At 39.6% G+C, this 27,877-nt stretch overlaps 1 protein-coding gene and 1 pseudogene across 2 annotated transcripts in view; one reads left to right on the forward strand and one right to left on the reverse strand.

Moving 5' to 3' along the window:
- Nucleotides 1-968: 968 nt before the first annotated feature.
- On the forward strand, nt 969-7,937 carry LOC127448805 (somatomedin-B and thrombospondin type-1 domain-containing protein-like; annotated as a pseudogene).
- Nucleotides 7,938-11,165: 3,228 nt separating this feature from the next.
- Nucleotides 11,166-27,877, reverse strand: part of LOC127449427 (potassium voltage-gated channel subfamily B member 1-like) — a 48,303-nt gene continuing 31,591 nt past the window's right edge. Inside the window, exons 2-3 of one of the 2 annotated variants that reach the window (XR_007898738.1) lie at nt 13,470-15,531; nt 11,166-11,813 (exon numbers count right to left, since the gene is read on the reverse strand). Coding sequence is in view for 1 of the 2 variants with exons in the window: in XM_051712839.1 (XP_051568799.1) it covers nt 13,603-15,531 (1,929 nt within the window). In the remaining variant the exon portion in view is untranslated. Of the gene's footprint in view, nt 11,814-12,891; nt 15,532-27,877 lie in introns of those variants that run through there. The other variant, XM_051712839.1, reaches the window with a different exon arrangement.

The following is a 27,877-nucleotide window of genomic DNA, read 5'->3' on the forward strand; positions in this document are numbered from 1 at the left end:
TTTCTTCTGCAGAACACAAATGAAGATTTTTAGAAGAACATTTCTGCTCTGTAGGTCCATACAATGCAAGTAATCAATAAAAGTAATCCATACGACTCCAGTGGTTTAATTCATATCTTCAAAAGTGATGTGATAGGTGTAGGTGAGAAACAAATCAATATTAAAGTCCTTTTTTGCTAGAAATTCTTCTCCCTACCCAATAGGGGGTGATATGCATGAAGAATGTGAATCACCAAAAATAAAAGAAGAAGAATGTGAAAGTTAAAGTGGTGATTGACTGTGCAGGGAGGAGAATTTACAGTAAAAAAAATAAAAATAATAATAATTAAATATTGATCTGTTTCTCACCCACACCTATCATATTGCTTCTGAAGACATGGATTTAACCATTGGAGTCTTATGGATTACTTTAATGCTGACGTAAGTGATTTTTGGAGCTTCAAAATTTTGGCACCCATTTACTTGCATTGTATGGACCAAAAGAGCTGAAATCTTCTTCTAAAAATCTACATTTAAGTTCAGCAGATAAAAGAAAGTCATACACATCTGGGATGGAATAAGGGTGAGTAAAAGATGAGAGAATATTCATTTTTGGGTGAACTATTCCTTTAAGCCATTTATCTTATGTCATCTTGAGTCTTGAGGTGTCTCGTCTTTTAACAAAGAAGCTTACACTATGAAGTTATATTATACATTCATCCATCCCTCACAATCTTACCCAAAAGAGGGCATGACAGTTGACTTTCAGGGTTTTCTCCTCCATGGCATCGGGGCAGTCCAGGATTCTCTCGCCTGCCACCACCCCAGCATTGTTCACTAGGTAGGTTACATCTCTTCCCACCTCCTTTTGCACCTGGTCCGCTGTGTGGTACACCATTTCTCGGTTTGTCACATCCACTGTTTACGCATGTGCCTTGCCCCATTGTTCTCTCACCAGCTTGGCTGTCTCCTCATTAGTTTCTCCATTGATGTCCCACAGCACCACCTCAGCACCATATTTAGTGAACTCTAGAGCAAAGAGACGGCCCAGTGCCCCTCTGGAACCTGTAATGAGCACCAACTCACCGTCTATGGGCTTGGTACGTGGTCTCAACACGATCCGCAGACAGGAGTGTAAGTGCGTGTATAGGAGAATGAGTGAGACAGCCAAGCTGGTTGCCCTGGTTCTGTACTAGCTATTTCATTCCCTAAGACACTGTTTAAATACTCCCTTTCTCAGGATTAACTGAAAATAATTGTTTAGATCTTGAAATTGGTGTATCAGAGAATTTCATCTTTTGGTCACACTTTATATGATCTTTAAGATCTGATTTTATTGCAGCACTACAAAAAATAAAATAAAAAAAATTATCAGGTTTTTTCTTGTTTTCCAGTAAAAATATCTAAACATCCTTAAAATAAGATACATTTACTTGATAAGCAAAATGGCAGACAAAGGATATTTTCAGATATATTAAAATTTCATGATATTCATGTGTAAAACAACAATGAATCAATTACATTTTTTCTTCTTTTAAGCGTGAACCTCGCAATTGTTTTTGTTTTTAAAGATTTCTCTGAAAACAAGATTTATATATTACATTTGAATTTAACATGCTTTAAGGATGTTGTGATATTTTTACTGAAAAACAAGATAAAATACAATGTAAGAAGTTTTTGTAGTAAAAATATAAGGACTTGTACATAGCTACAGATAGAAGGTATAGAAATGTTACTGCAAAATAAGCAAGTTTAAAATATATAAGGTACATAGCTGGTCATAGATAACATGGACAAGATTTTAGGTTGAAATTCATATGCATGTTTAAGGAAAATATATTTTAGTTGTTATTAGTTTTTCCTTTTTTTCCAAATTTTAATGTCCGGAAGCATGTACATTTGGCACAACTATAATGAATAATGGATTACAGCATACTTCCATTCAAAATATAGTTTATAGGGGTTTCAGAAACTTATGTTTCGTAGCCTAATTTTTACAAAAGTTGCTCCTTTTTATTATTTAAAAGTCTAAAGGATTGGAAAAAGTTTTCAAAGAACTGGATCTTTAGAGTGAAGTTGATAATGAACATGAAATTTGCCTGAAAATTCTAATTCCATGGATCTTGACAATTAATATTAGGACATACAATGCTTGTTTGCATGCATACAAAATACAAAAGAATTTGTTTTTACTTCATTCTGTACTTTTAAGTTATGTTTCAAGTCCGATAATCTTTTACTTGTTCAATCAACTGCAATAATAGGAGGGGATCCATGAATCGAAAATAGGTCATTGACAAATACATTTGTCTGTGGTCATAAAAATGAAAAAATACATAAGTAAAATAAATAATAATAATAATAATATATATATATATATATACACACACACTTGCGGCCAAAAGTTTGGAATAATGTACAGATTTTGCTGTTTTGGAAGGAAATTGGTACTTTAATTCACCAAAGTGGCATTCAGCTTGATCACAAAGTATAGTCAGGACATTACTGATGTAAAAAACAGCACCATCACTATTTGAAAAAAGTCATTTTTGATCAAATCTAGACAGGCCCCATTTCCAGCAGCCATCACTCCAACACCATATCCTTGAGTAATCATGCTAAATTGCTAATTTGGTTCTAGAAAATCACTTGCCATTATATCAAACATATTTGCTATTTGGTTCAATAAATGGAGCTTAACATTGTCTTTGTGCTTGTTTTTGAGTTGCCACAGTATGCAATAGACTGGCATGTCTTAAGGTCAATATCAGCTTTCTCTAGAAACTCGTCAGTCAATCATTGTTTTGAGGAATGAAGGCTATACAATGCTTGAAATTGCCAAAAAAACTGAAGATTTCATACAAAGGTGTACACTACAGTCTTCAAAGACAAAGGACAACTGGCTCTAACAAGGACAGAAAGAGATGTGGAAGGCCAGATGGACAACTAAATAAGAGGATAAGTACATCAGAGTCTCTAGTTTGTGAAATAGATGCCTCATATGTCCTCAGCTGACAGCTTCATTGAATTCTACCCGCTCAACACCAGTTTCATGTACAACAGTAAAGAGAAAACCCAGGGGTGCAGGCCATATGGGAAGAACTGCAAAGAAAAAGCCACTTTTGAAACAGAAAAACAAAAAGAAAAGGTTAGAGTGGGCAAAGAAACACAGACATTGGACAACAGATCATTGGAAAAGAGTGTTATGGATCTTAACCCCATTGAGCTTTTGTGGGATCAGCTAGACTATAAGGTGTGTGAGAAGTGCCTGACAAAACAGCCAAATCTATGGCAAGTGCTACAGGAAGTGTGGGGTGAAATGTCACCTGAGAATCTGGACAAACTGACAGCTAAAATGCCATGGATCTGCAAAGCTGTCATTGCTGCACCTGGAGGATTTTTTGATGAGAACACTTTGAAGTAGTTTAAGAAGTTCTGAACATTTTTTTTCAAATTGTAATAGTAATTTCACATTATTAATGTCCTGACTATACATTGTGATCAGTTGAATGCCATTTTGGTGAATAAAAGTACCAATTTCTTTCCATAAGAGCAAAATCTGTACATTTTTCCTAACTTGTGGCCACCAGTGTATATATACATATCAGTTTCAGACAGTCTTTGCCTGTTTTACTTAATACATTTTTCATTGCTGTTTTCATTACTATTGCTACGTGTGTTTGTTTGTATCCGTGCTGTTTCCTGTGTGGTGAGTGAATGGAATGTTTGGTCTGGCTGTCTGGAGTCAAGTAAGCCTACACTGCACACCAGATAGAGGCAGGTGATTCAAAAGGCACGTAGTGGTGGTGAATCCTGTCCATCTCAACAGCAGACTGCAGGCTGTGTTGAGTACCACAACGAGCAGGGACCCTGCCTGCAGTCACTTGGTAAGCCTCAGACACAGTGATTGCCCAATTTTGGCTCTTTTAACTGTTTAACTACCTTAGCCATGTCTATATACTGTTATAACCCATCAATGTCACATTGCTTAATCAAGAATGGACTAGATTTTTATATTTAATTACAAAAACATCACAATGCTAGGATGTTGTAGTGGTTGTCAGTGTGTTGCTTTGTGGTTTCTTAGGTGTTTTGACTGTTTTGGTAGCACTGCAGGGTGATTTCTATAATGTTCTGGGCTGTTTCTTAGTAGTTCCTTACTAGCCTAAGTCTAAAGAAACCACCCTAAACATAGCTCGCAAAAATCGAGTCCAATCACTTAGAAAAGTAATAGCACACCTTTTAAAATGAGTTATGCACTAAGGCATAAGTCAGTCAGCTGGTCATTATTGTAAAATAAACCCAACAGGATGATCAAGGATAGTCTTGTATCAACCTAAGGGGTTTATTTTGTGATAATTAGCAGCTGACTGTAGATTATTCTGCTTATTATGTCTATTTGCAAAATAAGTAATTAAAAAGACATGCAATAATGATTTGAGTAATTATTATTATTATGTGAGAAGAAAAGAGACAGTGGAGTCTCTAGAAACTGCTGAATTCAACTTCTGTTTGCACTGGAGTTCTGTGGGTGTTTATATAGCGAAAATGACCGTTTGATGCTCATTATCCTGCTTATTACACGTCTACTTGCCAAATAAATGGACATTATATATTGATTTGAGTTGAAATTACTTTATAACTTACTTCGCAGAGTGATACGAGAAGAAGGAAAGATGACTCGCAAAATCTGGATGACCGGTGAGATACAACTTTATCCACGGATGTGGGGTTATTTTTCCAAAATATTTGACTGCTGGATGGCATGATTGACCAATCAGAATTGAGTATTCCAGAGAGACTTGAAATACATTTTAATAATTAGAGTTAAGGGGTTAGAACAAGCCCCTAACCCTAAGTATGAACAATAAAGTATGTGTGATGCCTGCCTTAACTCTTCACTGGTCTAAGTTCAACCTATTTGATCTATAATACAAATAACTGGGAGTGACATATATATATATATATATAATGATTCATAGATTTATACAACAATATTCATTCTATTGATTTGTTAATCTTGGATTGATTCCACGGCATACATTACATCTCTTTTTCTAAGATCTAAAACTTGTCTAACATTTATCTTATCTAACATTTATCTTTATCTCACAATCACATTATCAACTAGATTGTTTAAAACTGTAATCAAATGAAGCACTGTAATCATGTTGAATCATGTGTATGATTCTATATCTTCTAAACTGTAAAACTGTAATAAGACTTCCTCTTCTAAGTATTAAGTATGCAGTAATTTACCTTGAACAAGTGAATGAGAAACTTGCAGTTGAAGTGTGTGGGCACACATGCATTAAAATCTCTCTTCTATAGACTTTGACCTACTTCTCTGTCTTCTATTTTTTATAGTCCCAGCTCTCATCACCACTGGCGGCTATGGAAATGCCTGGAAAAAGAGGGAGATTTCAGACACAAACAATATGACAGGGTCAGATCTTTCAACCCACCCAATAAAAAAAAAAAAAAAATACAAAAGACAACTGCCATCAAAAAATGATATAACATGGCTGTACCATGGAGTAGCATGGCACATGAATATAGCCTAGTAATCAGTCAGTAGCATGGTATTACCACAGTACTTTCTTAGCAGGTTACCAGCCATTTGTAATTGTCAATTTTATTTGTGACTAAAGATCACAATAACTTTTTTGTTTTAAAGTTTTTAATTATTTAAATTTTAATGTGTGTATTTTATTGTACATTTTATGTGTGTATGTGTACATATCAGTTACTGTGTGGAGTTTGAACTCACCTCTCTGACGGTGGGTTGTCAGCGCAGTATCACTCCGCATACTCGCTGGATGCGGTACCTGAAGGAGGGGCATGAGGTGTGCGTGGAGTGTCAGCCACCAGCTCTTGCCCAGGGCCAACGCTACTGTTCAAGGGATGGGGAAAGCACCACGCAGGAAGGGTTACAGCAGAGATGCCTTTCTGAATAAACGTTTTAAATGGACTGTTATAACTTAGTCACAGATTCTGTCAGTTACTACAGAAAATACTTTGAGTCGCCTCGCCAACAGCAAGCAGTGCACTCGCAACGAATATCTGTGGGGCAAGGCATTGAAATAAATGTTAAAATACACACTTGTTTGAAAATATATCCACAAAATTATACGTTGACATGGGACTAGTTTTGAAAAAAAAAAAAACAGGGACACTTTTTGATTGCTCATATCTTAGAAAACATAAAGGCGTTTGTCCTTGTCTTCTGAAGTAATCTAATCTGTTTTTGGTGAGAACAGACCAAAATGTAACTCCTTTTTCACTGTACATCATGCACTTGCAGTCTACAGGAACAATCATGATCTCAAGCTTACTAGTACAGTTCAGAGTGCTAGATGGTGCTAGGAAATATAATCGAGCTTGAAATAATGATTGCCAAGGAGACTGCTGATGTCAAGGTTTACAGTAAAAAAGGACTTAAATATTTATCTGTTTCTCACTCACACCTATCATATCGCTTCTAAAGTCATGGATTTAACCACTGGAGTCGTATGCATAACTTTTATGATGCCTTTATGTGCTTTTTGGAGCTTCAAAGTTTTGGCCCCTATTGACTTGCATTTTGAGGACCTACAGAGCTGAGATATTCTAAAAATCTTCATTTGTGTTCAGCAGAAGAAAGTAAGTCATATACATCTAGGATGGCATGAGGTTGTGTAAATTATTAGAGAACTTTAATTTTTTTTGGTGAACTATTCCTTTAATTGTATACTCTCCAAAGATTAATTTAGTAATGATTTATATTAATTTAATGAAATACATATGTGGAACTAAACTGAAACCAAAAAACACTGAGAAAATGAAAACTAAACTTAAACTAACAGACAAATTGTGAAAACTAATGAAATCTAAACTAAACTGTAATGACAAATTGAATATAAAATAGAAATAAAAACTAAATTAAAAATCCAAAACTATAATAAGACTGGTGTGTCATTTGGGACACAGCTCAAGTGTTTCAGACAGAGGGCCAGAGACAGGATGGAAAAATGTTTGTGCAAATAAATAAATAAATAAATAAATATAATAATAATAATAAATATAACATAAGTGAACCTCGAGGAAAATAATACAATGAAGGAAAAAGAAACATGACTTGACCCCTTTAACTTTTATTGAACACAGAATATTCCTTTAATTTTATGTCTATATGTAGTTTAATCCCCTAACTACATGTATAATCTTTATCAGGACAAGGCGAAAATAAAATACATTTTCCAGAATAATCAACATTGAGTTTCCTTATATGAGCTAGGCCAGGTTTCTCATGACACAGATCTTGCTGCAATCTTCCACTTCTGCCACTAGAGGGAACCATAAAACATCTCTAATTATGCAAGAGCTTGTTTATAAAACCTCCTGTGCTGGTTAAGGGCCCTTCTAACAGGCCTGTGCACTCATTTAGAACACTCCAGAGCCTTATAATTCTTTTATTAATTAATTAATTATTTTTTTCTTTAAGAGATTTACAAATTGCTTGTTAATCTAGGCTAAATATAAAAGCCTAATGACATTGGCTTGTTTGTACATTGCCAGTTTTTTATAGATTATTTATATATATATATATATATATATATATATATATATATATATATATATATATATATATATATATATATATGTACAATAATTAATATATTTAATATAAGTCAAAAATGCTGTTTTAAAAAACAGTTATCATGAAAGTAGAATTGAAACCTTTCTATCTTGCTATTTTCAAGGACAACAGCTGGATGTACCCATGCACCACTCTATCTGTCTCCTTCTATATCTCTCCCCATCACTCTTTCAGTCTCACCATCACATTCTCGCTCTTAGGAGGTTATCTCTGCAGTGGCAGGCCGTGGGGAATTCTCAGTGCAGAGGGGTGTGGAGACGGGTCCGTCGCTGAGATTTCCTGTTCCTGTCCTACTATACACAGTTTTCTCTTCATTTAACTCACACATTAATCTTAACCAAGTGAAATGTAATTTCATACTTGATCACTGAAGGAATTATGGTAGAATGAGCAGATAGAACAATATGTGGCAAGGGTGTAGATTTGGTTTGAAAGTTGGTAGGGACATATTGCAAGGATCATATTCAAAATGTTGGTATTAAGTAAATGCAAGAAATATAGTCTAGTAATATAGGCAAAATAGCATTATTACCTCACAAGTCTCATTTCTTATTTCTCTGCATCACCATAATAAATATTACTTTTTTTTTCTCTAAAGAATAAACAAATTAAGAACTGACCACTAGGGCTGCACAGTTAGGAGGAAATATGTGATATGCGATTAACTTGGATAATGTGACAGCAATATGCTATGCGATAAACCTAAGATTAATGGGTCAAAATCAATTGTTATGTTTTTCAAGAAGATTTGCCTCGAGAAAATGATATCCAAGGGACATAAAGTAAATTTCGCTAAAATGTTTTATCCAGCATTAAACAAATGGAGATCAAAACAAAGGGTAGTATAAATGAACAATTTACAAAATGACTTATGAATTATGGGGAGAACGGAGCATTTACATTTTCCCCCACTTTCTGCTTTTCAACTCCCCTGACTCCCACATCTTTTCTCATATTGCTTATTTATATGCACTTACATTTTTAATCTGAAAAAGTAGGCTTCCTGAACAAAGTAGGCTTTAGGCTTAGCCTACAGCTAATAACATTTTTGATCGCAAATGCCTTATTTTTTTGACAAAACATTATTTTCCAATTTATCCCGATGTTCAATGTGCAAAATAAAACATTTATTGAGATTTATACTGGCATCTTAAAATCCTGCACCTCTGACACAAATGTTCAAATTTTAAGGTGTCTTCATCAAGAGGGCGCTTACTGGCCAAATAAGAAGAATCCTCCATTGGGCTGCATGCAAAACAAATTTTTTACTTAGACATGAAACATTTGTACACGAAAAGTATGCTTGTTTAAATCTATTAATTTCAAGGATTGGATGTAAGATACCAATGGAAATCCGCCCTTGTAATCTCCATAAAATTATTTGTAAAAATCTTAGAAATGACTGTGATCTGGTGTATCCTGAACATTGCTGAGAAAAGTAACAGGTGCCATGTGACGACACCGTTTATGCACTGCTTCAGAAGAGGTAGGACAATAATTTACACATGAATAATTATAACCTTTAAGGACCTTTGTTGGTCGGCACATTTGCAAATTTCTGAAAGTTGGTAGGGAAATGTCCCTATCATCCCTACCTATATCTACGCCTATGATATTTGGTAACGCTCCCACCTGCTCCACACTTGTATGCTGAATAATATGATGTATAATTCATTAGCAAGAAAAGATTCCATATTAGTTCACATTTTTTTATTTTTTATAAATGACTCCTTATTACTGCTAATGATCATCCTTTTAGTACAAAAATGAGAATTCTGTCATCATTTTATATCATGATGTATCATAATCACTGTTGTCATTCCAGACTCATATGATTTTCAAATTCAAATTCAATTTGAAAATGGGTTTTTCCAAAACATCTTCTTTTGTGTTCCACAGAAGAGAGAAAATCATGCAGGTTTAGAATGACATAAGTTAATTTTCGTGTTAACAGCAAAGAATTACTTCTTTCAAAAGCTAATGTAGACAACACCGGAATAATACATTCAAGGTAAAATGAATCATCTGTATAATTTATTTGATTTTCCAGCCAACCAAGGGGGTAGGGGAAATCTCTTCTTCATACTGCAAAGAAATCAAAAGATTTCAGGATATTTTGACACATTTTTGGCTCTTTTTCCTATACAAGACCAGGAGGAATTGGCTTTCGTCACATACAGAACAAGTTACAGCTTCAGAGGTACGACATGCATTAAACAACATAACACACGTACAGAAATAACGGCATAGAAAGTCAACAGGTAGAAAGATTACAAAACAAAGACCTACAAACAACATTGTAGAAGATTTAGGGGGCGAGGGAGGGATTGTAAACAGTGCTTTCTGTTTTTTAAGTTCCCTGGAAACTCTTTGAATGTTTACGTTAATTTATTTTTATGAAATACTTTCTTATTCATACCTCTAGTTACTGAACAATTTTATAAGAAGACAACAGAAAAAATCTAATAAATGAAAGAATTCACTTGTGCTATCCAGTTTAAATAAGAAGCATATAAACCCTTAATCATCACAAATCCTCTCATAGTAAACTCAATTAAAATTCAAAGCTCCAATTATCTAATACATTGACTGTGACTGTAAACCAAAAATAACATAAACATCACAAAATCCATTCATTTTCAAACAGTGCCCATGTTGATGCTGGAAGCATCATCAGTTTGACACATTTTTGAGCAAATTTGAATACCACTTAATTTGAAGGATTTTATTAATATACCATTATGGATTACAACCTGCACTAACATGTGGGTGGGCATTTTATACAAAACACCTTTAATGCCATCAGACCATCCAATAAGACACTGACATTGGACTGAAATTACTGATTGTCATCACTGTTTGTTGACTATAGTGTCTAAAAAAATATATATTCCCCAAATAATCGCCCCTACATATTTCATTCTAGTCTTTGTAAATGCTCTAAGAACACTGCACTTTGTGTGTTTCCCATGGGACATTATATAGAATGACATCTGCAGAACATAACAGCAATAAGACAACATATTCTAATTCTGACATGACTGACTGGGCAATTAACATGGAATATATTGGGGTGCATTTCACATAAACCTGCCAAGAACATGTTCAAGTCATATTTCACCACACACGCAAAAAAAAAAAAAAAAAAAAAAAAAAAAGATATATATATATATATATATATATATATATATATATATATATATATATATATTTTGCATTAAGAAAATGAAGCCTGTTTAGTAACATTAAGATTTTTTCCCCCATTGTTACATCTATCTGTCTATCTATCTATTTGTTGTCTGTCTGTCTGTCTGTCTGTCTGTCTGTCTCTCTCTCTCTCTCTCTCTCTCTCTCTCTATATATATATACACTATGTATGCATGTATGTATATACTGGATAGATGTATGTATATCATTACGTACAGGATGATTTTCATGACTGTATTGCAGCAAAGAGAATCTAAAATGAATCATCACTGAGAATAATGAGTAAAACATAAAGGTCATTTAAGGAAATCAAGTCAGTGTGCTTAATTGTCATGAAAATGATGCCATAAGACAAAATCTCTTAAAGGTCCTAATACAGGCTTTGTTTTCCTTATGCAAAATATAATATAATATTATATATATATATATATATATATATACAGTATATTTTAAATTTATAATGAAATATTACCTGGGCATGAGATTCACCCATGGATCATCACAAGAAACCAGTGTCTCAGGGCCCCACAGCCAAACAGATACACGAAAGAGAGAGTTTTGAATGGCTTCAGTAAAGTAACATTTCAGTAATTATGTTCTCTCCATTTAAATCTAAGCAATAAATAGAGTATTAAATGAGAATCCCACAATCGAAAGTTCATGGACATTATAAAATCCACATACAAGACTACAACCAGAGCAAGGGACTTTAACTCTCTGAAAGCAGTTTCATCTCGCTCTATTAATGTAAGGGTACACATCATGGCAATCATAAATTATTCCATATTGAGCAGAGAGAAGAAGAGCCCTCTCTCTTCTATTTTTTTCTGTCTGCCTCCCATACACGCCTTTCTCACTGGCTCTTGCAGAAATTGGTATTCCGTTCACACTTCAGTTCAACTCAGCTAAATTGCTGAGACAGGGATGGAAGCATACACTCTCCCAAGACTCACTAGAGGCCGAGTTTTCCTGATCATCTTCTCGCTCCCTAGATAACACATGGGCACACACACACATACATATTCTGAGAGAGAAGTACATTCTAACAATGTGACTTTTCAGTGATGGTATTTGTTGATGGATGCAATTGAGTGAATGTTTTTGATCTAATTTAGCCCTCTCTATCCCAGTTTTCAAACTGGATATAGTCATCTTCAGGACAGCTTCTACATACCTGTGTGTACATGCTGGACTGTGTTTGTGTGATTATAGAATAGTTAGGACAGGGATGTTGGCGATAAGGATATAATCTTTTAAGGATAAGGAAGTTTGTGCAGTGTGTGTCAAATTTGGAGGAAAACATGGCCAAGCATTACATTTTGTTTTACAGAGTTCTCTATCAAAAGTGATAAGTTTTAAATCATCCATCATTCAAAAGTAGAACTGGACAAACTGGTCATCATCTTGGTCAAGCCGTGTACTTTGAGCTTTAATAATAATTGAAGACACAAAAGGTCCCTTAAAACGTTATACTAAATCAAATATTTCAAAATAAACATTCTCACTGGCAAAGCAAAAGTATTAGACCATCTACCTTACTTTATATGATCATTTTAAAAAATACCATAGAAATATATATTTATATTTATTCTTTTATTCAGAAATATTTGTGTCTGAGACAGCATCCTCTGCTATGAAATTGTTAAATCGAACTGAAGTGTTGAATTGACCTGAAGTTTTTCGAAAGTTTATCACTGGTAACAACAGGGTGAGGTATGTGTTGTCCATTCAATATAGTTCTCATTGTTGCATCTGTGTGGGTTGCCAATGTGCATGTGCTATTTTTATTTTATTTTTTTGTAATATGCAATCATAAGCATGGGTGTTTTGTGAGAAAACATTGAACATGAGTTGTATCTTGTTCCATTACTTTCTTAAACCATTTGTTTTTTTTTACTAAATTTTGCCATACCAGAAAAAAATACAATAAATAAGGGATGACATGTTAGTAAATGAACATGAGGGGAGGAAAATATGAACAGATTTTGGTCTCTTCCGATGGAACAATAAACAATTTATTCATTTATCGGTAAATATGACAAGAAATATGTAACATTTCTAAGGATAATAATCTTCATGTCTATATATAAAAATAAATAAATCAAGATTCAAACAGTATGTGAATATATTCTGGAGAGTGAGTATGTGTGTAGGAATGTCATAGTTATCATATACAGTACGTGCACATTATCATACTATCAGCCCTCCCTATAATCATATACGCTTGCACACAAGCACGCATACTGTATGCTGACCCATAACTGCAGTTAAGTAAGGCAAGTTTATCAGGGGACAGGGAAGGGGTGCACTAGTAAACAGGGTTTTACATGTACTTTGTCTCTAATTTTAATCTTTAAGGTGGGCTCTAGACAGTGACTAGTTAATGTGGGCAGTGACGGACTGTCCCCTTTAATTTACCACACATACCTGCACTTGAATGGTAAGTTTTCAGCCTCAAGTTAGTTAAGCTTAAATCCTGTTCTTGTCTCAAACAAGATTTGTTTGGCCTGATTTGTTCTGGCTGTATCTTACCCCTGTGATGGACCAATGCAGGACCAAAAGGCAAGAGATGTAGGCAATGGTACATCCTCTAGATCCTGTTCCATAATTATGTAACAGGACCACTGTTTTCCAGTGAACTCACCCACATAAAGTCACCAGGGTATGCCCCCTTGTATAATGATTCTCCATTGTACATTAGTCTCCGCTTTCTCCAATGTCCTTGGCCTTCTATTCCTTCTTGGACTCCTTTCAGAGTTTTTCACAACTCTAAGGCCTCAGAGGCCCTTATCAAATGTATTGGAATTTCCCCTGTCCCCTTTGGGCCTCTGCAAGTTCTCTGAAGCCACGTGGTTCTCGTGACCAACACTTGGGCTACTTCCCAATGGGAATAGGCAGTTCTGACCTAGCAGCCTCTGGGCAGCTTCCAAATGGTTGTTGCCCCCCTGGTAACCACCGAGATGAGGCTTGGAGCTCAGGCAACCCAGCAGACGCTCTGACTGACCACCCTCACGCAAGTGCTCCTCGTCATCCGTGTCGGCATCAATGTACTTACTAATAGATGCATCATAGAAAGTGAAGACCGCAGGGGTGAATGCCTTCCTTTCAGGTGTCTTTGGTGGAGTCCTGCTGCTGGCTGTTGTGTAGACCGACACCTCTGGACTTAGGATGGAGTTATCGGAGAGAAGAGAGTTGTCGGATAGAGGACCGCCCGATGGGCAGGTCTCACCAAAACTGCGATGATTCACCCTAACCAAATGCACTTTCTGAGAGCTTCCAAGCAGACCTGGTTTTCGTGAACCATCAGTGTTAAGAAGTTTAGCACCAGAACAAGGTGATGTAAGCATGGTCTCATGCTCCATGGTGGTCTGCAGGCTTGGGTTCACACTGACCCGACTAGAGAGGCCTGAACCAGGGCTGTGGGAGAACCGAGAGCCCTCTGGGAGGGACAAGCCCCCTGTGGGATTGTAGGGGAATCGTGGGTTCTCTTGAAAATCTGTTGCACAGCTGATATAACTGTCGAAGCTGGACAGACTTTTCATGTCTACCACCCCTTCGCGACCCCCATTTAGTGGGTCACCATCTTGACCTGGCAAGGCTTCTAGCTCAATCTCATTCCTTCTATGTCCTGCTTGAGATGAGCTTCTGTCTTTGGTGTTCAGGTTGGGCTGTGACTGAGTCTTAGCCATCTGGTTGTACATTTCTTCCAGTTTCTGTGCATTAAGCCTCTGTGGACTAGAGGCCCTTGCCTTGCTCGGGGAACCTTGGTCTGGATTAAAGGAATGATTTGAACTGGTCTCAGATGCTGCCTGCTTAGATGACCACTTCCACCGACTGGGTGAGAGATGGTTGTCCTGGGTTCTTTCACTCTTATCCATGACCACCACATCCAAAAGCTCTGCACCACGTGAAAATGCTTCTCTAACATTCATGGACACTATACTGCCATTGCGTTTGGCTCGCTCAAGAGCCTCACGTCTCTTGATGGCCTTCTCTTGTCTTTTTTGTTCCTTGTAGAATTCTGAGAAATTGTTGACGATGATGGGAATGGGCAGAGCAATGACTAACACTCCTGCTATACAGCAGAGGCCACCAACAATCTTCCCCAGAAGTGTCTTGGGGTAAATGTCCCCATATCCCACAGTGGTCATGGTAATAGTGGCCCACCAGAAGGAGGCAGGGATGCTCTTGAACTTGGTATCATCCTCGTCCTTCTCTGCAAAGAAAACTAGGCTGGAAAAGATCATGATGCCCATGGCTAAGAAGAGTATAAGCAGGCCCAGCTCGTTGTAACTTCGTCGCAGTGTAAACCCCAGTGACTGCAACCCAGTAGAGTGACGTGCCAGTTTGAGGATACGCAAAATTCGCATTATTCGAAAGATTTGTACCACCCGCCGTACATTCTGAAACTGCAAGACGCTCTTGTTGGACTCTGTCAAGAATATTGTGACATAATATGGTAGGATGGCCAGCAGGTCGATGACATTCAGGGGACCTTTGAAAAATTTCCATTTGTTTGGTGAGGAAAGAAAGCGAAGAAGGTACTCCATGGTGAACCAAGCGATGCACACGGCCTCCACATGAGCCAGCTGGGGATTATCGGTAGTCTGACCAAACTCGTCTGTGTCTTGCAGTTCCGGGAGGGTGTTAAGGGACAAAGCGATAGTGGAGAGCACAATGAATAAGATAGAGATGATGGCCAAAATCTGTAAGACAAAAAAATAATTAATTGAAGAAAAAAATCCATTATTAAAGGGATAGTTTAAAATAAAAGGAGACAGAAGGCAGACCGTTCAGCCTCAGTCACCGTTCACTTTTATTGCATTTTTTTTCCATACAGTGAAAGGAAATGGTGACAGAGGCTTTCAATCCCTAATATTCTGCCTAACATATCCTTTTGTGTCCAAGTCATACAGGTTTGGAACAAAATGAGAGAGAGGAAATTATGATTTGGGTAAGCTATTCCATAAAAAAAAAAAAAAAAAAGAAGAACCTTGTTTAATGAAGATCTTACATACTGGTAAAAACATATTGGATTAAAATAGTGTAAATATTCACTGTAAACTCAGCTCTAATGTATGAACCTTTCATCTAAGAACCACAGGAGAAATCCAACATTGGTGCTTTGACTAAGTTGTACTTAAAGTCCATATAAGTCTATTGGGAATATAAGGAAATTATCTTACTATATAAAAATCGTATAAGGAAATGATGACAGAAGTTTAATTTTTGGGTGAACTATCTCACTTTAAGCTCTGTGTACATGTAAAGGCAATTAAAGAGAGAGAGAGAGAGAGAGAGAGAGAGAGAGAGAGAGAGAGAGAAAGGTTGGGCTTGAGAATGTGGTAATATATATTTAAATGATTTTACCCAAGTGAAAGACAATGCATTTTTCTCTGTTATTGTGTGTATGACGTTCTGACTTTGTTGGAGTTGTAGAAAGCATGCAATAACTCTATTAAAACCTAGTTTCGTCAAAATCGACATTTAAGCATCTGTTAAGCCTCATATAATTCTCATTAATGTTTGAATTTAAATGCATTAAGTTAGTGTAAAAACAGTAATTTTCCTAAAAAAGTATGAAAAATATTGAAGTATTACGTCTTCAAAATATAATTTCAAAGATTACAAATTAGATAAGTATTCACATCCTAAATTGGGAACACTTTCTGTTTCACTTTCTATTTTTTCTTTTCAATATACATCGACGGTCAGTGAATGTACAGTGGGTGGACCATGGATGTGCAGACTGAGATTACCGAAAAACATGTTTGGGTGACTAAGAGGATAACCTTTTAACTTTCAAAATGTGAGTCCTTTTTGAGAGAAAAACAGGGTCAAATTTGAATGTGTAAAAGGATTATCAAGGTACATTCTATGATGAATGATGTTATCCCTTACTCATGGTCACCTACAGCATTGTCATGATGCCATGGCATAACAGAATTATGAACCTCTTCCTTCATCATCTCCAATTTTAGCCAGCTAATCTATCTTTGTCAGTATTATCAAATGATTTGCCTCCGTATGAATGCTATGGGAAATCATTTGTGACTCATTGCACTTGCAGGTGTCTGCCTGTGTGTATTAATGTGTTTAAGAAGAGATGATACCCTCCAGTCACGTGAGTCATGGGGGAAAATTTAGAAACTTTAATACGATTATATACAGCCTATAACCTATAAACAGCAAAGATTAGCCTTTTATTTATAAGCATGCCAAAGCTTCAGCAGAATTTTTCCACAACAATGTCAGCAACCACAGTCTCTATTAAGTAACACCGGAGCTCCCAACTCCCTCCCATTTTATCCACCACTGTCTGATACAAGACTGAAATGTCTAGCTGTTTGCAATGTCATTGGTATACATTCTATTTCTCCTAAATATATATATATATATGTCTTTATTGGTCAAGTTGGCTGTCAATTTGAGAACTTCCCTTTATGCTCAGATTTGACAAGATACCAGCGTCTGCAATCAAAAGATGGATAATTTAAAATGAACTCAAATATTTCTCACCTAATACTTCCAAGGCAAAATTATCTGAACTGCGCTATCCACAGTCATTTTATATAGCTCCATACTCTTTAAAATGTCTCATCTGCCTATTCTTATTTCTCCCAAGGTATTTTGAAACATCTGAGACAAAGTTTATGCTTAAAAGAAACTACTGAAACTCCATGAAGTCTTATGAGCTATGAAAGACCAACTTCTGAGTAACAAAACTTTTACGTTCCTCTGGGTTTTACTGGAGGTTCAAGGTCATTTACTTGGACTTTAAGGACAAGCATGTTTGTAAAGTCTGTGCATTGCAAAATATTCCTAAAGTGAAAAGTGAATAGGGCAGCTAAAAAAGGACAGTCCACTAGAGTGACAATGCTTGATGTAGATGCTCAGACGTTTAATGGGGAATTCATTTTAAGAGGGTTCAGCACAAATTCTCAGTGTGCAATCAATTGAGCCATTGACCAAGTGATAATCTGCAAATAACGTCTGTGCACACTCAAGCTGAGGAAGGCATAACAGGGTCAACTCCCTGTGTAGAGATGGCTAGGGAGAAGGATGTCCTGGGGGATATCCCAGCATTTTCACATAGTCTCAGGTGAGTGGCTCATTATCACATCCAGTGGGGTACTCGTATAAGCACATACAAATTATGCTCTCACGAGATCAGAGGTGGGTAGTAACCCACTACATTTACTCTGTTACATTTACTTGAGTAACTTTTTGAAAAAAAATTTTTACTTTTAGAGTAGGTTAAAAGTGGGTACTTTTTACTCTCACTCAAGTAAATTTTGAATGATTTTTTTTTTTTTACTTTTGCTTCTTTACAATGGGTGGCGTTCCTGTCGCTACATTACTGGGTTTAATTTTAATTAATGTGTAATTTATTGAGAGATTATTGAATGGGACTTTTACGACTGCGGAAATTCACACAGCTGCGCGCGCTGAGCCGCTGTCCCAGACTGTCACTCAATCACTGCTGCAGCATCAAACTCTTCAAAGTGAAACACTTTCTTTGCTCCTCACAGTGAAAAAAATAATAGTTTCGTCATGCAATGCCTTCATTTAACACCAAGACAAGCTGATATATCAAGATTAAAATCACAGCTCCAACTTAAGGCAGCACGCTGTAAGGTTTGGCTCTAATGCTAACATGGGCTTTTCTGTGTAATGAGATGGTCATTTTCAGAGTGATAATGTAACTGGGCTCTTATGACACCAGTTTTTAAGTGTACATTTTTAAATCAGTGCAGCAATATATCAGTGCGCTTTGTCCCGCGTCCCGCATGTCATGAGCAGTATTTACGCATTTACCCCGCACCCTCATGGGGGTACTGGCAACTATTGCAGCTACTTCAGGCGGATTAACTGTATAAATTCATGTAAACATCCAAGTTAAGTGTACATCACTGCCATTTGCTTGATTGACAATTGGAGTGTGAACAGACAGCATTTCTGCGCGTGCACAGCGAGGTGCATGGGGCACACACATGTGAGATGTGCGGGCGCGAGGCAATCGTATGGCAAAGAGAGACTGGCTGTGTCCGCAATTGTTCACTCATTCACTATTTCCTATATAGTGAATGGCAGTTAGTGTACTATATCTCAACAGTAAGTGAACGAAATGAGTGAATTCGGACGCTGACTATACACCGAGTGTTGGAGTTCTGGGGCTGTTGCAGAAACAACGTCACATATGAAATTTTAAAATACTTGGGCCTTACTTGTTATTCTTATTAAATAATATATTAATAAAATACATCTTTATTCTTAGTCATTCAGTCATTTTTAATATATACTGTGTGTTAATATAAAGAGTAAACACATTTTATCAGATAAAGAGTACATTTTAAAATGTGTCTGTATGTTTTGTGTCTCTATATGTTATGTTATTTTAATCAAGTAATGATTTGTCAAAAAGTAATTTACTACATTTAGCATGAAATAAAACATTGCAGGAGTGAAGGAAGCAGTAAACTCCCAGCTCGTACGTCTTCCCCGTGGTGGTTTGTGGGCAAATAACCACTGTCAAGTGTACATCAAATGTACACTCGAAATTAGAGTGCACTGTGGGTAAGAATGAGTGAACAAAAGTAGAGAATGAGTGGCTCACTCAGATTCAGACACTCCTACAAAATGGCAGACACCAGAAATAGTGCACTATATAGTGGATAGGGGGCTGTTTCAGACACAGTGAGTGTTCCAGGACCGGGGTTGGTGCCCTACGCACTAGGCGTACTCTGCATTTAGAGAGTGGTGGTACTGCTGTACAGAACTAATGATCTAAATACTTATGACACTGAAAACTGTAACTACACTGAAATAAGAATCTACACAGGACTTTAAAAGCTATGAAATAGTGAAAGAAGGCATGATCTTGCTTTGGTTTATATTTCAGCATTATATATAATGTCCTTGAGGGACATTTTCACGTTTTCACTGTAATAATTACTAGAAATGTTTCCAAACCTCTCTTCTTATTGACAAATTCATCCAGATCTGACAAGTGCCCTTAAAAGGATAGTTCACCCAAAAATTACAATTCTCATTATTTACTCACCCTCATGCCACCCCAGATGTGTATGACTTTCTTTCATCTGCTGAACTCAAATGAAGATTTTTAGAAGAATTTCTCAGCTCTGTAGGTCCATACAATGCAAGTGAATGGGTGGCAACATTTTAAAGCTAAACAAAATCACATAGGTCAGCTAAAAAGTAATCCATAAGACTCCAGTGGTTAAATCAGTATCTTCAGAAGCAATGTGATAGGTGTGGATGAGAAACAAAGAAACAGATCACTTTCACATTCTTCTTGTGTTTTTGGTGATTCACATACTTCTCTGCATATCGCCCCCTTCTTTCTAGCAAAAAATGACAAATATTGATCTGTTTCTCACCCACACCTATCATATCACTTCTGAAGATATGGATTTAACCACTGGAGTCTTATGGATTACTTTTATGCTGCCTTTATGTGCTTTTTTGAGCATCAAAGGCCTGCAGAGCTAAAATATTATTTAAAAAAATATTTGTGTTTGCAGAAGAAAGGAAGTCATACACATCTGGGATGGCATGAGGGTGAGTAAATGATGAGAGAATTTTCATTTTTGGGTAAACTATCTCTTTAAAGTGATAGCTCAGCCATAATTTAATATTCTGTCATCATTTCCTAACCCTCATGTTGTTCCATACCAGTAAGACGCTTTGTATTATGTGGAACACAAAAGATGTTAGACAGAATGTTAGGGACTGACAGTCTTGGTCACCATTCACTTTCAAAATATGGGGGAAAAAAAAACTCATTCACTGAAATTAAATAGTGACCAAGGCCAACATTCTGTCTAATATCTCCTTAATGTGTTGCATGGAAGAAAGAAAGTCATACGGGTTTGGAACAACATGATGGTGAACGATGACAGAATTTCCATTAATAATAATAATAATTCTGTAATACATGTTAAATGTGTATTATGTAATGGAATATTGGGGAGTTAACGTCAATTATGTCATTTGTGAAAGTAACGTGTTACTCACTACTTGAGTACTCTTTTAATTGAATACTTTCTTACTCTTACTCAAGTAATTATTTATGTTAGTACTTTTACTTCTACTTGAGTACAGTTTTTGGCTACTCTACCCACCTCTGCATGAGATACATGCAACTCATTTGCACACAAACACATACACACCCACAGTTAAATACACACTTAAAAAGCTGCTGTGCACAGCAGGATATCCCATAAAGGCACACTTTCAATCTCAATGCATCCCATTGGAAAGAAAAATCACTAATGAGATCTCCTTAATATCAAAACCTTATACATAAGATTCCTGTGTTTTAAATTTTTATACCATAGCCTAGTGATTACAAATGTCTCCTCTACAGTTTCAGAAAAGTTCTTAACAAGGTTTCAAACTTTGCTCAGATCTGGCAAGATACCAAAGCCTGCAATCAAAAGATATTTCGGTAGCTCTTTACAATAAGGTTCTATTCATTAACATTAGTTAATGCATTAAGTATCATGAACAAACTCTTATCAATATGTTTTTTTAAAGCATTTATTAATCTTTGTTAATTTAAGTTAAGAAAATTACAATTGTTCATTGTTAGTTCATAGTGCATTATCTAATGTCAACAAATACACATTTTGATTTTAAAAATATTAATATATATTGAAATTAACATTTACTAAGATTAATAAATGCTTAATAAGTATTGTTCATTGTTAGTTCATGTTAACTAATGTTGTTAACTAATGTTAATAAATGGAACCTTATTGTAAAGTGTTACCGATATTTCAGTGTAAACTCAAACATTTCTTACAATGTTTTTTTCAGTAACCAAACTATCTAGACTATATTCAGTATGTTCCCCTTCTGTCACTCACTCGACGTTGTGTCGATGTAGTGACACTAGGGGTCACTCTTGAGAGCCCCGAACACCTCAGATCTTTGAGAAAAGGCCAATGAGAATTTGCGAGTGGAATTTGCATGCCACTCCCCCGGACATACGTGTATAAAAGGAACTGGCTCGCAACCACTCATCCAGATTTTTTCCTCGGAGCTGAGCGGTTGTACTATCAGCGAGCTGAATACTACTGCTGTTCCATTCACCTCTTAAGAAGCGTATGCTTTTGGATATATGGCGCATTTCCAGCGGCTTTCTCTCCTTCTGCACGACGAGTGCAGATTTCACCCCTAGACGCTTAAACAGCGCTAAAAGAGTGTATATTCCTGCTAAAGAGTATATTTTCTCTATTAGAGCACACACATTGACATTGAACGTCTTTTTAAAGATGCGTCTTTATAAAGATGCCTTTCTGTCTTTGTATGATTCCTGGATGCGGTCGCTATCTCTCCGCTTCCGACAGCCACGGGCGCTGCCTCACGTGTCTGGGCAGCGATCACACGGAGGCAGTGTTCGTGGATGGTTCATGTTCTCATTGCAAGAATATGACCATGGCAATGTTGCAGTCGAGGCTTTCCTTCTTCCGGGGGAAAGCCACTCTAGCCGCCCCCGCGCCTCGTCTTTTACCTCCGGGTAGGCGATTTGGGGGCTTCAATGGGCGCGGCTCTGCCGGGTGAATCCCCTTGGACCTCCCATTCCCCAGCATGCTCATTTGCCCCCAGTGAGTTCCGAGAGGAGACCAGCTTGCACCAGGGCCAGCTTAGTGTCCCTTTCGGCGCTCCGGAGCGGGATGAGTGCTCGATCGCTGCATCGGAGTGCGTACTGGCTATGTCAGATGCTGAGGACTCGACTGGGCTGCCACCTTCGAGTCTGACGGCGAGATGACCACCATGCTTGCCCGGGCTGCCGCGTGTGTCGGGTTGGAGTGGAACCTTCCACCCTCCCCTGAGCCCTCGTGGCTAGATGATTGGTTCCTGGGTTTGGGGCACCACTCACAGCACCCCCCCCCCTCCCCAAGCCCCTTTCTTCACGGAAGTGCACGACGAGCTGACAAGTTCATGGAGGGCACCTTTTTCTGCCTGAAACCGACCTCCCAGCTCATCCGCTCTCACTACCCTCGATGGCCCACGGGTATACGGAGGTCCCTCAGGTGGATAAGTCAGTTGCTGTGCATCTGTGCCCGCAAAGCGCAGCCACCTGGTGGGATCGCCCGGCACTCCCTTCCAAGGCCTGTAGGACGACATTGTCTCTGATGGCCAAAGCATCCCCCAGTGGAGGGCCGGGAGGTAAATCCTTGGTTTCCTTTTCTTTTATGTTCGCCCCACATTCTCAAAAGAGCAGTTTCCTCACTCTCTGGGTCACATAGCTAGTGTTTACGACTGCCGTTATCATGGCAACTGGGAACTGAGCACCTGCAACTTAGACGCCGCGAACGAGGGCCCCCCCACCTTTGCGCCTCCGGTCGCACCACACTCACACCCATGGCCAGGTGGTTGTGACGGACTATGAGGACGGTCAAAAAGTCCCTCCTCCCCCGTTGCTGACTCCCCCGACACCGGGTACATGGAGCAAGATAAGTGCTTCGAGGGTCCCCTCAGCACAGCCACGAGTTCGAAATGAAGTGAGGCTCCTCGACGTGGCATCCTCTGCTCCCTCCCACCGCAAGGCCCCACCCACAGGTATGTTAAACATGATCGTCCCCTTAGTGCCCCTAGCACGGCGCTTGGACGTGTGGCTAGCGCTTTCCAACCCATCGCATTGGTTGGCCAGGACCATCCGACTCGGCTACGTGATTCAGTTTGCCAGGCGTCTCATTTCTACCTCGACACAGACCCTTCCTACGGTTTGCTTTCGACGGCCAGGCGTATCAGTACAAGGTCCTCCCCTTTGGCCTGTCCCTGTCCCCTCGCGTCTTCACAAAAGTCTCAGAGGCAGCTCTTGCCCCATTAAGGGAAGTGGGTGTCCGCATACTCAACTACCTTGACGACTGGCTGATTCTAGCCCACTCTCGAGAGTTGCTATGCGCACACAGGGCACTCCCTTCCAAGGCCTGTTGGACGACGTCGTCTCTGACAGCCAAAGCATACAGCGCCACTGGTCAGGCTGCCTCTGCCCTGTATGCCATGGCCCTCCTGCAAGTACACCAGGCCAAGGCACTAAAGGAACTGCACATGGATATTCCTGATCCCGATGTGATGCAGGAGCTGCGCTCAGGCACCTCAGCCAGCTAGGGCTTCGGGTCAACTGGGAAAAGAGCAAGCTCTCCCCGGTTCAGAGCATCTCTTTTCTTGGCATGGTGTTAGACTCAGTCTCGATGATAGAGCACCTCACGAGGGAGTGCTCGCGGTCGGTGCTGAACTGCCTGAAGTCGTTCAAGCAGAGAACAGCGGTTCCACTGAAACACTTTCAGAGGCTCCTGGGGCATATGGCATCCTTGGCGCCGGTCACGCCACTGGGGTTGATGCATATAAGACCGCTTCAGCACTGGCTTCAGACTCGAGTCCCAAGATGGGCATGGAGCCGCGGCACACATTGCGTGTCCATCACGCTGATCTGCCGCCATTTGTTCAGCCCTTGGACAGACCTTGCATTTCTACGGGCAGGAGTTCCCCTACAGCAAGTGTCCAGGTGCGTTGTCATTACGACAGATGCCTCCAAGCGAGGCTGGGGCGCTGTGTGTAACGGGCACGTAGCAGCTGGCTCCTGGACAGGACCGTGACTGTGTTGGCACATCAACTGCCTCGAGTTTCTGGCAGTATTGCTCACCCTGCGGAGGCTTTTGCCATTGATCCGGGGAAAGTGTGTGTTGGTCTGGAAGGACAACACAGCGACAGTAGCGTATATAAATTGCCAAGGCGGCTTATGCTCATGTCGCATGTCGCAACTCGTCCACCGTCTCCTCCTATGGAGTCAGCAGCAACTGAGGTTGCTGCGGGACACTCACATCCCGGGCACACAGCAGATGTGCTGTCATGGCAGGTGACACTCAGGGGAGAGTGGAGACTCCACCCCCAGGTGGTCCAGCTGATTTGGAGTCAGTTCGGCAAAACACAAGTAGACCTATTTGCCTCCCGAGAAACCTCCCACTGCCCGCTCTGGTATTCTCCGACAGGGGCCCCCCTCAGCCCAGATGTGCTGGCACACAGCTGGCTCCAGGGGCTGCGAAAGTATGCATTCCCCCCAGTAAGCCTACTTGCACAGACCCTGTGCAAGGTCAGGGAGGACGAGGAGCAGGTCACCCTCGTGGCCCCGTATTGGCCCACCCAGACTTGGTTCTCAGATCTCATGCTGCTTGCGACAGCCCCTCCCTGGCGAATTCCCCTGAGGAAGGACCTTCTTTCTAAGGGACGGGGCACCATCTGGCACCCTCGCCCAGACCTCTGGAACCTCCTCGTCTGGCCCTTGGATGGGACGCAGAAGACCTAATTGGCCTACCACCAGCAGTGGTAGACACAATCACTCAGGCCAGAGCTCCCTCCACGAGGCAGCTTTATACCCTGAAGTGGCATCGGTTCACGAATTGGTGTTCTTCCCGAGCTGAAGACCCTCAGAGATGCGCAGTCTGGTCAGTGCTTTCCTTCCTGCAGGAGAGGCTGGAGGAATGGCTGTCCCCCTCCACCCTGAAAGTGTATGTGGCCGCCATAGCGGCACACCATGATACAGTGGACGGTAAGTCCTTAGGGAAGCACGACCTGATCATCAGGTTCCTGAGAGGCACCCAGAGGCTGAATCCTCCTAGGCCACGCCTGTTCCCCTCATGGGATCTCTCCGTGGTCCTCCTGGGCCTTCATGGAGCCCCCTTTGAGCCGCTAGAGTCAGTCGAATTGAAAGCCCTCTCCTTGAAGACGGCCCTCCTGATTGTACTCACCTCCATCAAGAGGGTCGGGGACCTGCAAGCGTACTCTGTCAGCGATACCTGCCTGGAGTTTGGTCCGGGTGACTCTCACGTAATCCTGAGACCCCAGCCGGGCTATGTGCCCAAGGTTCCCACAACCTGCTTCAGGGATCAGGTGGTGAACCTGCAAGTGGAGGCAGACCCAGCCCTGTTGATGCTGTGTCCGGTGCATACTTTGCGCATCTATTTGGATGGCCCAGGCCATGCTTGCCCCTTCGGGAATACAAGCACACTCCACAAGGAGTCTGGCATCCTCGTGGGCACTGGCCCATGGCACCTCTCTAGCAGACATCTGCAGGGCAGCGGGTTGGGCGACACCCAATACCTTCACGAGATTTTACAATCTCCAGCTTGAGCCGGTTTCGTCCCATGTTCTGTCAGGTACGAACAGGTAAGTCTGGGAATACGGACAGCTGGCTGGGTCTCCGCGGGGTCTTTTCCCCCTGAAAGAATAGGATAGGAAAAGAACACCTTCCCTGGCGCATATATTGAGGGTTAAAATGGCCCCAGCCGAATAACTGAATACTCTGTGGAGAGAAAACATAGAGAGAATGTTGCTGATGGTGCGGCCTGCTCCCATACTAGATACTCTCTTCCCCCCCAGGGATGTGGGGAATTATACAAAATTTTTTGGGGTGTTGGGGGAGGCTACGTGCACACCGGTGCACCTGCTACTACACACACAGCAGCTTGCTTGCACCGGCAGTCCACGTAACACGGTTCAGCTAGTTGTGGCATTTCGTATAGGGAACGCTAGTGTCAATACATAAACATAACGTCGAGTGAGTGACAGAAGGGGAACGTCTCGGTTACTGTCGTAACCTCCGTTCCCTGATGGAGGGAACAAGACGTTGTGTCCCCCCTGCCACAATGCTGTGCTACCCGCTGAAATGGCCGGGACCCTGTCTCGGCTCCTCAGCACAAAACCTGAATGAGTGGTTGCGAGCCAGCTCCTTTTATACCCATATGTCCGGGGGAGTGGCATGCAAATTCCACTCGCCAATTCTCATTGGCCTTTTCTCAAAGATCTGAGGTGTTCGGGGCTCTCAAGAGTGACCCCTAGTGTCACTACATCGACACAACATCATCAGGGAACAGAGGTTATGACAGTAACCGAGACCTTTAGTTTTTTTTTAAATAATTGATATACATTTTATACTTGTTATTTTTATATTAAATTAATATTTTTTTATAACTATAGCACTAGACTCATTTGATTATATATTTGATTAAATTTTTATTTCTTCAAAGAAATTTTAGGAGAAACATCTGAGACAAAGTTGATATTTAAAGGCGATGTCTGCAGTATTTCACAATGTTGAAATACATTCTCCTATCCCAGCTTAATATGCAAAGTCAGCAATAATTAAATAATTTGTAGGCTGACTCCCTTCGAAAACTGTAATCACCAGCCTGGTCTCATGAACATTATGTGACCATGGCAAATTTTTTTGCAAAATTAAATTATGTGCCTCATTACAAGTTTGGCTGCAGTTTCCCAGTTAATGTCCAGTGAGGGGTGCAAAAAGTGAGTGAAATTGTGTCGTAATCAGACAAGGTTTTTAATATTAGATGGAGGTTTTATCTTATAACTTAAAACTTTAACCTAAACAATAGTGATCTAAAATCCAATGAGAGGTAGACACAAAACAGACATCCTTACCCTTAACCAATGCCTAAACCTAACCGCCAGTTTCCAAAAATAAAATGAGAAATGAAAAGCTAACTTTCTGAATCATCATCTCGTGTCACTTCTATGACACCTCTCATCTCACATCTCAACTTGCTTGCTTGGCTGGTCTCGTACCACGTACTTCAGAGTCCAAAGTCCAACACGCTATGAGGTTAGCTACCGTGGATCACTTTGGAATAAGTGTGAAAATGTAGGTAGGTCTGTAATACAAGCTTAAAAATTTGTTGTTTTTCAAATGATGTGTTACTGTAAAAGTGTTCTGATTTCATAAGTGTCTGAGTAATAGTGCAAAAATATGTATTTCTAAAGTCAAAACAAGCCATTGAAGTCGTGATTTGTGTGAAAGTGAATAAAACACAGTTGTTGTAGCACCTATAGTGTTCCTTTCACCAGGAAACTATGATGAAATGTAGAAATCGGCACGTAAAACTAAGTTTGCAAAACATTTTTATAATAACGTTCTTTTTATGAGACTAGGTTGGTAAAAACTGTAGCTCTGTGGTGCTATCACATTGGTGTTTGTTTGAGAATACCGACCAGCCTGACACTGCA

Source organism: Myxocyprinus asiaticus, chromosome 12 (assembly GCF_019703515.2).
Source record: "Myxocyprinus asiaticus isolate MX2 ecotype Aquarium Trade chromosome 12, UBuf_Myxa_2, whole genome shotgun sequence".
Taxonomy (NCBI): domain Eukaryota; kingdom Metazoa; phylum Chordata; class Actinopteri; order Cypriniformes; family Catostomidae; genus Myxocyprinus; species Myxocyprinus asiaticus.